At 33.1% G+C, this 14429-nt stretch overlaps 1 protein-coding gene across 50 annotated transcripts in view; it reads left to right on the forward strand.

The window, feature by feature from the left end:
- The window catches only part of SNAP91 (synaptosome associated protein 91), a 167276-nt gene that overhangs the window by 92418 nt on the left and 60429 nt on the right, over positions 1-14429 (forward strand). For 41 of the 50 annotated variants that reach the window (XR_004228955.1, XR_004228956.1, XM_023205201.2 and 38 more), the window contains 2 exons: positions 5546-5587; positions 11631-11701. Coding sequence is in view for 48 of the 50 variants with exons in the window: in XM_023205201.2 (XP_023060969.1) it covers positions 5546-5587; positions 11631-11701 (113 nt within the window). In the remaining 2 variants the exon portion in view is untranslated. Of the gene's footprint in view, positions 1-5545; positions 5588-11630; positions 11702-13807; positions 13814-14429 lie in introns of all 50 variants that reach the window. The other 9 variants (XM_031935599.1, XM_031935598.1, XM_031935604.1 and 6 more) reach the window with 2 other exon arrangements.

The raw sequence follows: 14429 nt of genomic DNA on the forward strand, positions 1-14429 counted from the left end.
CAAAAGCAAATGCAGTAAAAGCAAAGATAAATTTCTGGGACTTAATTAAACTAAAGAACTTTTGCAAAGCAAAAGGAATAGTCAGCACAGTAAACAGACAACCCACAGAATGGGAAAAAATCTTCACAGAATCTACAATGAATTCAAATCAGCAAGAAAAAAAAATCCCATCAAAAAGTGGGCTAAGGACATAAATAAACAATTCTCAAAAGAAGATACACAAATGGCCAACAGACATATGAAAAAATGCTTAACATCACTAACAATCAGGGAAATGCAAATCAAAACTGCAATGTGATACCACCTTACTCCTGCAAGAATGGCCATAATCAAAACATCAAAAAAACAAACAAACAAAAAAACCATAGACGTTGGCATGGATGCGGTGATCAGGGAACACTTCTACACTGTTGGTGGGAATGTAAACTAGTACAGCCACTGTGGAAAACAGTGTGGAGATTCCTTAAATAACTGAAAGCAGAACTACCATTTGATCTGGCAATCCCTCTACTGGGTATCTACCCAGAGGAAAAGAAGTCATACTTGCACACACATGTTTATAGCAGCACAATTCATAATTGCAAAATCGTGGAACCAACTGAACTGCCTACCTATCAATGAATGGATAAATAAACTGTGATATGTATATAATGGAATATTACTTAGCTATAAAAAGGAATGAGTTAATGGCATTTGCAGTGACATGGATTAGATTGGAGACTATTACTCTAAGTGAAGTAACTCAGGAATGGAAAACCAAACATCATATGTTCTCACTCATAAGTGGGAGCTAAGCTATGAGAATACAAAAGCATAAGAATGACACAATGGGCTTTGGGGAAATCAGGGGGAAAGGGTGGGAAGAGGGTGAGGGATAAAGACTTCAAATAGTGCAGTGTATACTGCTCAGGTGATAGGTGCTCCAAAATCTCACAGATCACCACTAAATAACTCACTCATGTAACCAAACACCACCTCACTTGTTCCCCAATAACCTATGGAAGTTAAATAAATAAATAAATGGAATTGACACCCCCAAAACATACGAAGAATCAATGAAATAAAAATTGGTTCTTTGAAAGGATAAACAAGATTGATCGAGCACTAGCTAGATTAACAATGAAAAAAAAGAGAGAAGATCCAAATAAATACAATCAGACAAAGGTGACATTACAATTGATCCCACAAAAATAGAAAAAATCCTCTGGACTACTATGAACACCTCTATGCAAGCAAAGTAGAAATCTAGAGGAAATGGATAAATTTCTGGAAACATACAACCTTTCAATATTGGACCAGGAAGAAATTGAAACTCTGTTATTGGTCTGAAAAACCAGTAACAAGTTCTGCAGCTGACTTCAGTAGTGAGAAAACCTACTAAGCAATAAAAGCCTTGGACCAAATGAATTCACAGCTAAATTCTATCAGATGTAAAAAGAAGAACTGGTAGCAATTCTACTGAAACTATTTCAATAAATTGAGAAGGAGGGATTCCTCCCTAATTCATTCTATGAAACCAGTGTCATCCTGATACTAAAATCTGGCAAAGGCACAAGAAAAAAAGAAAACTACAAGCCAATATCCCTGACAGATAATAGATGCAGAAATCTTCAACAAAATAATAGCAAATCAAATCCAGCAGCACATCAAAAAGTTAATTAACCACAATCAAGTGGGCTTTATTCCTGGGATGCAAGGTTGGTTCAACATGTGCAAAACAATAAATGTAATTCACCATGTAAACAGAATTAAAAACAAAAACCGTATAATTATCTCAATAGATGCAGCAAAAGCTTTCTGTAAAATCCAACCTCCCTTTGTGATACAAACCCTTAACAAATTAGACATTGAAGGAGCATACTTCTAAATATAAGAACCATCTATGACAAACCCACAGCCAACATCACACTGAATGAGCAAAAGCTAGAAGCATTCCCTTTAAGAACTAGAACAAGACAAGGATGCCCACTCTCACCACTACTATTCAGCATAATACTGCAAGTCCTACAGAGCAGTCAGGATAGAGAGAGAAATAAAAGGAATCCAAATAGGAAAAGAGAAAGTCAAACTATCTCTCTTTGCTAAGGATATGGTTCTACACCAGAAAATCCTCAAGATTCCATCAAAAAACTCCTAGACCTGATAAACAACTTCAGTAAAGTTTCAGGATACAAAATCTACCTATAAACATCAAAATCAATAGCATTTCTATGTACCAGTAACTTCCAATCTGAGAACCAAATCAAGAATGCAATCTCATTTACAATAGCCAAACAAAAAAATTTAAAACCTATGAGTACCTCTAACCAAGGAGATAAAAGATCTCTACAAGAAGGACTACAAAACACTACTGGAAGTCACAGATAACACAAACAAATGGAAAAACATTTCACACTCACAGATTGGAAGAATAAATATTGTTAAAATGGCTCTACTGCCCAAAGCAATCTGTAGATTTAATGCTATGTCTATCAAATTATCAACATCATTTTCCACAGAACTAAAAGAAATTATTCTAAATTTATATGAAGCCAAAAAAGAGGTGGAATAGCCAAAGCAATCTTAAGCAAAAAGAACAAAGCCAGAGGCATCACATTACCCAACTTCAAACTATACTACAAGGGTAGAGTAATCAAAACAGCATGATACTGGTACAAAAACACACATAGAACAGTGGAACAGAATAGAGAACCTGGAAATAAAGCAGCGTACCTACAACCAACTGATCCTTGATAAGTTGACAAAAATAAGCATAACAAGGGGAAAGGACTCTTTATTCAAAAATGGTGCTGGGAAAACTGGCTAGCCATATGCAAAAGAATGAGACTGGATCCCCTACCTGTCACCACATACAAAAATTAACTAAAGATGGATGAAAGACCTCAAACTATAAAAGTGCTAGAAGGAAACTTAGAAAATACCCTTCTGGACATTGGCATTGGCAAAGAATTTATGACCAAGTCCTCAAAATCAATTGCAACAAAAATTAAAATTGGCAACTGAGACCTGTTTAAACTAAAGAGCTGCACAGCAAAAGGAACTATTAACAGAGTAAACAGACAACCTACAGAATGAGAGAAAATATTCATCACCTTTGTTTCTGACCAATGACTAATGTCCAGAATCTATAAGGAATTTAAATAAATCACCAAGAAAAACAACTCCATTAAAAAGTGGGCAAAGGACATGAACAGCCACTTCTCAAAAGAAGACATATAAGTGGCCAACAAATGTATGAAAAAATGGTCAACATCACTAATCATCAGAGAAATGCAAATCAGAATCACAGTGAGATACTACCTTACACCTAGTCAGAATGAATATTATTAAAAAGCCAAAAAACAACATGTTGACAAGGCTACAGAGAAAAGGGAACTCATATACACTGTTGGTGGAAATGTAGTTCAGCCACTGCAGAAAGTGGTTTGGAGATTTCTCAAAGAACTAACAATAGAACTACTGTTTGAGTAATCCCATTACTGAGTACATACCCAAAGGAAAATAAATTGTTCTAACAAAAAGACACACGCACTCATATGTTCATTGCAGCACTATTAACAATAGCAAAGGCATGGAATCAACCTAGGTGCCCATCAGTGGTGGACTGGTTAAAGAAAATGTGGTACATATACACCATGGAATACTATGCAGCTATAAAAAAGAATGAAATCATGCCCTTTGCAGCAACGTGAATGTAGCTGGGGGCCATTATCCTAAGTGAACTAACGCAGAAACGTAAAACTAAATACCACATGTTCTTACTTATTAGTGAGAGCTAAACCTTGGGTACACACATACAGATGAGAACAGTAGACACTGGGGACTCCAAAAAGAGGTACAAAGGGAAGAAGTCAAGGGCTGAAAACCTTCCTGTTAGGCACTGTGTTCACTACCTGGGTAACAGCATTAATAGAAGCCCAAACCTCTGCATCATACAATGTACCCTTGTAACAAATCTGCACTTGTACCCCTGAATCTAAAATAAAAATGGAAAAATTTTTTAAAGAAATTAAAAAATAGTATTTGGTAGTTGCAAAACAAAGTGAAGTCTGGAATTCTGGATTCAAACATTATTTGATCCAGAGAGATTAGGGCAAGTGCTCTATGTCAGTGGTCTCAACAGCAAGTGACTTTGCTTCCCTCCCTTCCTCAAAGGATAACATTTAGAGATGTTTTTTGTTATTACACTGGAGAGGGTGGCTACTAGCATCCTGTGGGTAGAGGTCAGGGATGCTGCTAAACATCCTACGATGCACAGGATACCACCCAACAAGAATTATCTTCCCCAATTGCCAATAGTGCCAAGACTGAGAAACCCTGCTGTAGACACAGAGAAGAAAAAGGAAAGAAGGTAGTTCAGCATTTGACACACAAATGGATTTTCTGATCTCCAGTTTGCTTTATTGTTTTTGTAGCAACACATTGTCTTCATGTATTTACTCCTACATTTCCATCAGTATAATCAAAGCTCTTCATTTCTCAAGGAGAGATACTTTGGCTTAACCCACTTTATTTCTTTGAACCTCAATTTCATTATTTATATGAAAATGATACGATGAACTTGTGATTTGTGTTTTTCCCCAACTTTTCACTTTGAATAATTTTCAGACCTATAAAACAATTGATGTATAATGAACAAATGTGGTCTCTTCATTGATTTACCTTTATTAATATTTTTTCATATTTGCTTTTCCTGCCTTCTCTCTTTCTCTGCCCCTACCCCCATGCTAACAAAATTAAAAATATGCATATACTTTTACCTGGTAATTCCACTTCTACAAGTATATCACACAGATATGTACACACACATGCAGAATGGTGTGTGCAGCACTGTTGCAATGGCAAGAGATCAAAAGCAAATTTAGTGTCCATTAATAAGTTACTAATTAAATATAGGACAAGGAAGTTCTATGCAGCTGTTTATTAAATGAGGACATTCTGTGTGTTGATATGGATATATGTCTAAGATATATTTTAAGTGAAAAATATAAGTTCATTATATATAATATGCTATTATTTGTATAGTAATGGAAAAATAAGTATATATTTGTATAATATCATATTTCCTTGAATATACATAAAGAAACTCTGAAAGGATACATAAGAAACTAAAAAAGTTAGATCTGTGGGAGAAAGAGTGGAAATTATACCCTGAATGAGTTTTAGAACTAAATGAATATTCCCTATCCAGAAGCTGGGCATAATTAACTACTAAATTTAGTCTAAGCAGCGTTGTACGTTTTGAGCTTCTGTTAACTAAGGAGGATACCATTACATTTTATGCTTTAATTTATTGTCATTTGTTTTTAGATTCTAGTAGAATTCTATACATTTGTTATATCTAGCTATATTCATGAAATTATTGCTCTATTATGTTGAGTGAGAAACTGAATAAAAAACATATGTTCCAAGTGAGAGTGATATATAAAATAATTCATTTACAACAATATTGAGCTGTTTTATCTAATTGTATAGGTGATCTTCCATTAAATGAAAAAAATTAGTTTTAAAAGTTCTACTAATTTCTAATTTTTTTAATCCACAGCAAGTTGGTATTGATAAAGGTGACATTCCTGACCTCACACAGGTAAGCAACTCTCCCAGTGGAAGATTCATTATGCATGAGATTTTTACAACATGTGTTGCCACAAATGGGCATAGTCTTGTAAGCATTTCATGCATTTTGAATTCAGGCCAAGCAACTTTCTTGGAAATTATTCTACCTTACTTATTTTTTCTAGCCATTGAATATATTTCTGGAGGTAATAGGAAGATTTTCTTGTTCTTATGATATAGTTTCTTCTTTAAATGCAACTGAATTTAGTAAATGAACTCATCCTTTCATTTTAAACTTGATTAAAAGGAAACCTTGAATAATGTTAATAGAAGTGCTTTAGTTATGAAAAGTCACTATTTCTAGGCCTGATAATCAGATTAGAACTTTTCCTCCTGCTTGTCTTCCTAGTTTCTAACATGTCCCAGATATGAAGGAGACCCATGAATAGGGAAAACACTGATGTCACAGATTAACTACTTGTCTGCCCTATGAAATGGAGGCATGTCCATGCATAAAATAAGCTAATAAAATAGTAGTGGTAGATGAGCAATTTTTCTGGAGCCCTTCTAGTAAATGCCAACAATAGAGGGGCTTCTGTGTCAATCATTTTATCTGTAAAGAGGGTACTGTGTATGGATCCTAATATACAGATTCAAGGTCATTCATGGGTCCAGCTTTATTGTATAACCTTTCTCTTTATTGGCCAGAACTGTTTTTACTTAAGCACTCTGTTATAGTGCATTTATATACCAAACATGTTATTAAACTAGAAATGATGGTATTGTAGAGATGGTAGAAGAAAACATAGAGCTGCTATCTTATATACCAGTAATAAATATATGAACTTTCTGTCCTTGTAAATATAGTCATTATAATAGAAAAAAATTGTCATGGTGAAAGATATCCACTTTTAATAATATCAAAGTTCATTTAGTAATTTGCTATCCTTAGTATGCCTTGAAATGTTTCCATCTTTAAAATAATATTAATCCTTAAATTTTTATTAAAAATTAGGGAAACTCAAAGAAGTGATCTTCTGTATTTGTATTATTAAAATACCAATTAAATATCAAGAATTTGTTATGAATAAAATTCACAGAGCAATTCAGAACATGATGGCATTGTAATTTTTAGTTAAAAGTTGAGAGATAGTTCTTTCTCATAGACAGAATATTGGTATAAAATAGTTCTGCTACTATGAGAAAATAGTGTTTTTTGATGAGGCACATACCTGAGTGAGATTGGTATCATTTTGGATATGGCCAAAATATTAAGTGTGCATTAAGTATCACTAAAAATCTCTTTATTAGACATAGATTTATCTTTGTAACACTAAAAAGCAAAGAAAATAAGTGTGTTTTCATTTAAACTCATCATTTTTAGTAAAATTTATAGTACATCTTAAAAAATAATCCACATAAGTAATACATGTTACCTTTTAAGACATTAAAATATTTAGCTCTGACATTTATAAGCTAATGAATAGCTTCTAGAAGTGGCAAATCATCTTTATTTCAACTCTATGGACACCCTTACTGTAGAATAAAAGAGAAACTAGGCTTTCAGTTAAGAATATAGGTCCTCATCTGTCGTACTTAGTTTGGGCAGAGTCTGAAGGGAAACAAGGAAATATTCAAATGACTACCTCAATCCCTTTTCACTTTTAACATTAAACAATGAGAGCATATCATTGAAAGTACATCATTGAAATCATATACTTGGATTAAATTTTTAATGACACTATTGTGGTCATTATAATTTTTACAATCTCCCCTTCAAGAAGCCCAGAAACATTATATTTTACTGAATGATTTAACATATGTGTTTTCATAATTTAGGGAACAGAGACTCCTCCCTCAAAGAAATAAAATCTTGCCCTGGGTCTGTTAGAAAGCTATTCTATGGTAGAAATTCATCAGAATCTGTTAGCACTCTATTATCTGCTTTTGTTATGACCTTAAGCACCACATACATTTCAATATTAACATTTATTTTTATGTGATACATATATATACACCATGGAATACTACACAACTATTAAAAAGAAAAGATCATGTACTTTGCAACGACATGGATGGAGCTTGAGGCCAATATCCCAAATAAACTAATGCAGAAACAGAAAACCAAATACTGCATGTTCTCACTTATAAGTGGGAGCTAGACACTGAGTATATATGTCACAAAGAAGTGAACAACAGACACCAAGGTCTACTGGAGGGTAGAAGGTGGTAGGAGGGTAAGGATTGAAAAACTATCTATCAGGTACTATGCTTATTACCTGGGTGATGAAATAATCTGTACACCAAACCCCTGTGACATGCAATTTACCTAGATGATAAACCTACACAAGTATCCCTGAACCTAAAAGATGTTTTAAATGGGGAAAAATATTTATTTTTAAATTACCTGTTCATAGAAAAATTCCTCCAGTTCAATACAAGAATATGATATGCTTCTGAAATTCCTTAATACTGTGGTTTCTTTTGGGGTTGTGAGTGACATAGAGCTATAAACCCCCTTCTTCATTCCTGCATAGAGCCCGTCAGCAGGTCTAATGGAAGTCTTTAATTGAACTGAGGAGTTAGACCTCTGACAGTTGTGATCAGGTCTGAGCCAGCATGTGAATTGTTTTGGGGTTAGTCCTTTAGACAGTTGTTTCATCCTTAAAACCAGGATTAATCTGCAGATGGGCCCAAAGTACCAGGTTATATGGATTCAGTTCTACTCTTCTAAGATTAGATTCTGCTTTCTACCAGGCTTGTCTGCGGCCACCATAGCCATTCATTCTATCCATGTAATGAACAAAAATACCTGCCAGAAGAGAGTGCTAAAGAAGAGATGGAGATCAGAAGGGCTTCCTACTGGGAGTAGAAATAGAATGCTCATAACTTAAAAAAGGATTAGAATTCCTCTTGCAGCAAAATGGAATGGAGGAATTTCATGGATATCTTTATGAATTTAATGGGCATCGTTTAGGTTAGAGACTGCACATTAAACATGAATGCAATCATCTGCAACCCTTTTTAACTTATACACATAATATAATTATTACATTTAAATTTTTCACGAATATCAATGAAATTTTTAAGGACATTCAAAAATAACTGTTTTGGGTAAGAACTGAATATATCAGAACTGAAATATTTCTCCTCAGCACTTTCAAATGGTTTCTTAGATATAATGATAAAAATTTGAATGATCTTGTGATTGCTTTTTTAAAATTTGGTTTTAATGATGCTTTATAAGCTATAGCATCTAAATTGTAGATGGATGCTTTCTTTTGGAGCCTGGGCTCACAATCAGCTATGAATTTGTTCCAAGAAAAGAATTTTCTAATATTATTTCCTGTCTGTGGCATGTGTACATTCCAAATGTAAAATGTCTTCATTTATGAAAAAAATCTTAGGTTTTGATATCAGGAATTCTGGTTGATATGAAAACTACTGGTAAAGAAAGGTCTCCCTTTAAAGACCATACAACTGATGAATCAGTAACCATGATATGTTGCTGTTAATCTATTAGCTTTCACAGGCTGACTCTTGTTCTTTGGATTGGTGTTCCCATCTGCTTGGTCTATTGACTTTAGCATTTTTAAAAACAAGCAACTAAAGAGCCTGCTCATTATATTTTGTTATATTACATTCCTTTCACAACAGCAGAGGCATTCTCAAAGTTTTTGCTCCTTGGAAATTTAAGAGGTGGTTTTCATTTATTGTCTACTGCATGCCAGGATGTCCTCGCTACCATAGATGCAGTAGAGAAAAAGTAGACATTCCTGCACTCCTGGATATTACTATCAAAGTACTTTTATTCCTCCAAAGACATTTGAGGAATTTATTTCTCTTTGATTTTACATGTCCTTATAAGAAATATAAATTATGAAGCACTTTCAAACTTCTGGGATGGAATGCTCCAAACTTAATTTCCCTTTAAGACAGAAGTCAGTTTGATAGTCTTGTATTCCTTGATCAAATTTCTCTTTCAGCTATTGTGATTTTTTGTGACTTCTACTTATTTTTTCCATTTTCTCACTTAGTAAGAGACTTTACAAAATGAATAAAATGGTGAACTCTCTTCCTGGGTGTTTTGTTTTGTTTTGTTTTGTTTTAGGTAACTAAGAAACTTAATAGGAGAAAATATTACCTATTTTTGGTTATCCTATATTTGTTGCTATTTTGTGACTATAAATCGCATTTTTCTTAGACCATGTTTTAAACTTAGGCTTAGCCAAAAAACATCACACTTTCTTTACATTACATTTAACATTCAGAGTATCTTAAGTCTTGTAACTGGAAAGAAGTTCTATGGCTTATTTTTTTTTCCTTACTGCAATACCATTGAAAAAATAGAAATATGAAAAGTTTATATGCCCAGACCTCCTAAATTCCATCATCATCATCATCATTATCATCATCACTGGCAATTAATATGACAATTTCAAAGTTATCAGATGTAAATTCATGTAAAAATTTTGAAGCCATTTATATATTTTTTTTCTTAAGGTTACTATGTATACATTCTTTATTCAATTAGCATTTCTTTATAGTTTATAATCTGGTATCTAGAACAAAATATTCTATATCTCTTTTAAAATTCATTTTTTAAACTTAGAAATACAGTCTTAGTTGTGGTTTACTAGAATTTATTAAGTCCATTTTCATCTGAGTTGTATTTTAAAATCCTAATTTTTATAATTTTCTAAACTTATTATATCTCCTGATAATCTTATTTTTTAAACTCTATAGTTAAAAGCTTTTAAAATAATGCTGACAGGGCTATTCCTTTCTATCTTACCTTCATCATTTTGATCAAGTTAATATTTTGGTTCACGTAGTAATTTTTATATATCTAAATTTACATGTTTTAGTTCACTCGGTAATTTACATTTATAATCACATAATTACAAATATAATAATCACATAATGTTAAGACAGTTTAAGAGTCTATTAGTGAAATGAAAAATGAATATTAAATAAATGTCCTGAATTTTCAAAATTAAAGATTTTTAATAAGAATTTTAATCTGTCATTAAATGTACAGTGTAAAAGATACAGTTATATGAATGTCTGTGAATTCTGTGAGTTCCTTTGTCAGCATAGTTACTTCAATGTCTTTCAAAATTAATTTCACATTAATTTAAAGAAGAATTGTCAGAATTAAATATATCTATAAGGGTAGTTATATATTTCATTTAAGAAATGCTATTCTTTGAATGCCTATGCTGCTGTTAAGGTCTAATTTGTGTTACAACTATTTGAGAAAGATGAAAGTAAGTCTCTAATGCTTAAGGAATAGACTGGATGAAACATTTGCATGAACCTATTATTTCTCCTTAAGTGTACAGTAAAATGTCATCACTTTATATTGCCTAAAATTTTATTTATAAATGGAAACATTCAAGTAATTCTTAATAAGAGTTGAAATTTATTAAATGTGTCAATACATAGTGCTCTAATATTATATTTGCTAAAAGTTACTTTATTATACATATAAATATATTTTTATATTATATATAAATAGGTCAATAATAAAATCTTAATTGTTATTGATTATTAGAATTATATTCTTTTCCCCACAACTCTCACTCACCACCTTTTAAAAATATATTAAAATGGATTTTCCTAATATTTCAGACAAATGTAGATAAGTGAAATTTTACTGTATTTTCAAATTTCTGTAAATTTGTATTTGGGCCCTTATATTTTTTATTTGAATACAAACACTTATTCATTTTTACTATGGTCTTATGAGAAGGAGGTGGTAAACTTGATTTGAGTTTACTGCATATAATAAGTAATATATTAGTAAAAGTCTATCCAATGTAATCTCTACACTGAAACCACACTGTAATGCTATTTGTCATGCAGTGGAGTTAAGTCTGTTTAAGATGGGCCTGCCTGAAAGTCTGTGGAATTTAAATATCTAAATACTGAAAGAACCTGGAATTAAATTATCTCACATGTATATCGGGGTCCATCCACAGACTTCCACCATACAAAGTTACAGTGACGTTACAGTGTGTTTACGTTGAAAGTAAACAATGCAGACATTTATTTTTACTTTCTTATTGTAGGCTCCCAGCAGTCTTATGGAGACGCTTGAACAGCATCTAAATACATTAGAAGGAAAGAAACCTGGAAACAAGTACGCATTAGCTGTGTATTCTAAATAAGATGAAAAATACTAGAGTCGTTCTTCTAAGAATGAGATTTATCATGGTACAACTTATATTGCTCAGTTTTAGGGCTTGCTTTGTTGTAATTTTCTGGGCTTCCTCAGAACCCCTACCCTTCCTATTATGACAGTGAGTATAGACAATCTCTCTGCAGGCTAATGCAGCAAATTAGTAGATTGTGCCTACATTAACTGAACCTAATGATTTGAACATTTGCCCTTGGAAGGAATTCACAGTATATGGAAAAATAGTTACTCATGTTTAAAAATCAAAGCTGTTATCATTGGACATGAGTAAAAACAAGCACAATTTCACAAGCAGCCTTGATTATTATTGTTATCAACACCACTGTGAAAAAAAGAAAAACCCTCAAGTATAGTTTTTGGACTCCAGTCTCTCCCTATTTGAATCATGAGACATGGCGTGCTACTGACATTTTATTCATAGATCCTTTTATATAGAGAATAGCAATCAAGTAGTGATAAGTACAATTTTACTAGATTTTCATACCTTTGTGTTTGGGTACCTATATTTTTGACTATTTTTCATCACTGCATGCACAAAATGTCCAGGTTCCTTCCCCCCCACCCACCCCCCCCAATCTCTCCAGCAGGTCTAAAACTTGTCTATTCACAAGGCCTGGTGCTTTCCAATCTTTGTGCCTATTCAGACTGTAATTCTGTGAGTCTTAGGATGCTCACCCCACCCCTTGTCCTGCTTTGTAAATCTTAGGCATCCTGGGAGGGCCATCTCCAGTCCTACCTTCTCATGAAGTCTTTCTTTATCCTGAACTGCTCAGTATTGTGGCTATTTCTTTTGTAGATGTATGATTTAAGTAGATTTTCTGAATCTAAAGGTTAGGGACTATTTTACACTTCATTATGTCCATTTAAAGACCTAATGTAGGTCCTCTACAGAGAGAGCTTGGAATCTGTCTTTGTTGATAATACCAACTTTCTGTTTATTCCATTTAGGTTGACAGCAGGAGTTAGTAGAGACAACCAGTGTAATGATCATTTCAGGACTGTAGGCTGATCACAGATTTTACCTACAACAGAGCTATCAAAATGCAACTATTTTCTGACTTTCTTCCCTCTGGACATTCTCCCAGAATCTAGGCTTGTGTCTTGATGTTACTTGTTTATTCTGGTTATTTCATTAGCTATGTTATTTCTATAATATTTTTTCAAGTTAGTACAGAAATTATTGCATGTTTTAAATTTGCAATGATAAGCAACAGTGTAAGAGTCTTCCAGACAATTATGGCAGAGCTATTTGGAATGATGGATAGCAGGAGCTCTCAGGCGCTCTTTCAAGGTTGTTTCCACAGTCCAGGCTCTGCCTCCAATCTCGGTGTGGCCAGGGATGATCAGACTTGACATGAGAGTACATTAGCTCACAATAAGAGATGCCCTAGTCCGGTTATTTCTGGGTCCACCCTCTATTAGGGTTTCTGGGAAGCCAAATGAGTTGCCTAGGATTTAAGAAAATGCAGACAGGAAGCCAAGAAATTTTTCTGCTCCTGTGACAGAAGGACCTCTTTAGTTAAGGAAATATGCACATCCCCTAAAGTTAAAATCTCTCTTGTGCAGTGCTGGATGCACACTATAAGTCAGCTTCTCTGCATTGTATTCTCATTCAGGGTTCCCCATACCCCACATAGGGCCACACCCTTCCCTTGTTTTTTTATTAAATCTATCAGTGCTGCAGTCACAGAGAAGCCTCCTTGAGTAGCTAGAATGGGTCTCATTAGCCCTGACTTCAAATCTAAATTTGCCCCCTTGTGGTCACCACAAGCTATTTTTGGAAAAAAAAAATAGTTTACGGACATTTAGTTACATTTCTAGAAAAGTGAAATTTAAAATTCAATAATCCTCCATTTTGAATTACTTTTTTCTTACAATAATTTTTCTTTTTCCTTTAAAATCATTTTATGCTTGTCATATTTCTCTTCTGAATTGGCTAAAACCACATTTGAACTTGTCTTTTGCTTATTCCCTATTATTAAAAATGAATGAACTATAGTAGTTAACTATTCTCTTCTTTGTATGTTTGTGCTTACCTTGGAACTTAAGTGAAGGGTGAGTACTGTATGGAGTGAGTTTTTTTGCATTTGATAATTACTAAAAATGCAAAAAAAACCTCTTAAAATTCCACATTTGGTATTTAGAACATATAAAACTGGTTTCTGTCCCTTTTACACATCTGTGTTTTTTTCATTATGCTTTATTTTTGTCTCCCAAGTTGACTAGCATAAATGGTTTTACTTTCTTTTGGTCTCCTAGGATCTAGACTAACAGTTTCTCTTAGATGTATATATGTATATATATTTATGTATTCCTCTTAGATTTTAGAAATGAAAGTTTTTTTATTTGTTTAGTAAACAAAAGATTTCCCTGTGGCTTATAGCATAAATGCCAAAAGAGAAATTTATAAAGAAAATTAATTACTTAAAATTGTTTTATTTGTCTTCTGGTCACAGTGTAAAACTATTCTAAACTCTAAGCCAAGTATATACATAAATTGAAGCATTTGTAAATGTCTGTTATGAAGAATATGTATGCCCTTTATATTTAGTGCCTTGTGTCCACTGCTATTTATTTTTGTAATTGTGTGCAATACTCTGTGATATACCTTTATATATTGTCTGTGTCTATAATTCCACAGGACAAAAGAGAAAAATTTATTTTATTATTT

Source organism: Piliocolobus tephrosceles, chromosome 5, assembly GCF_002776525.5.
Source record: "Piliocolobus tephrosceles isolate RC106 chromosome 5, ASM277652v3, whole genome shotgun sequence".
In the NCBI taxonomy this organism is placed as follows: Eukaryota; Metazoa; Chordata; class Mammalia; order Primates; family Cercopithecidae; genus Piliocolobus; species Piliocolobus tephrosceles.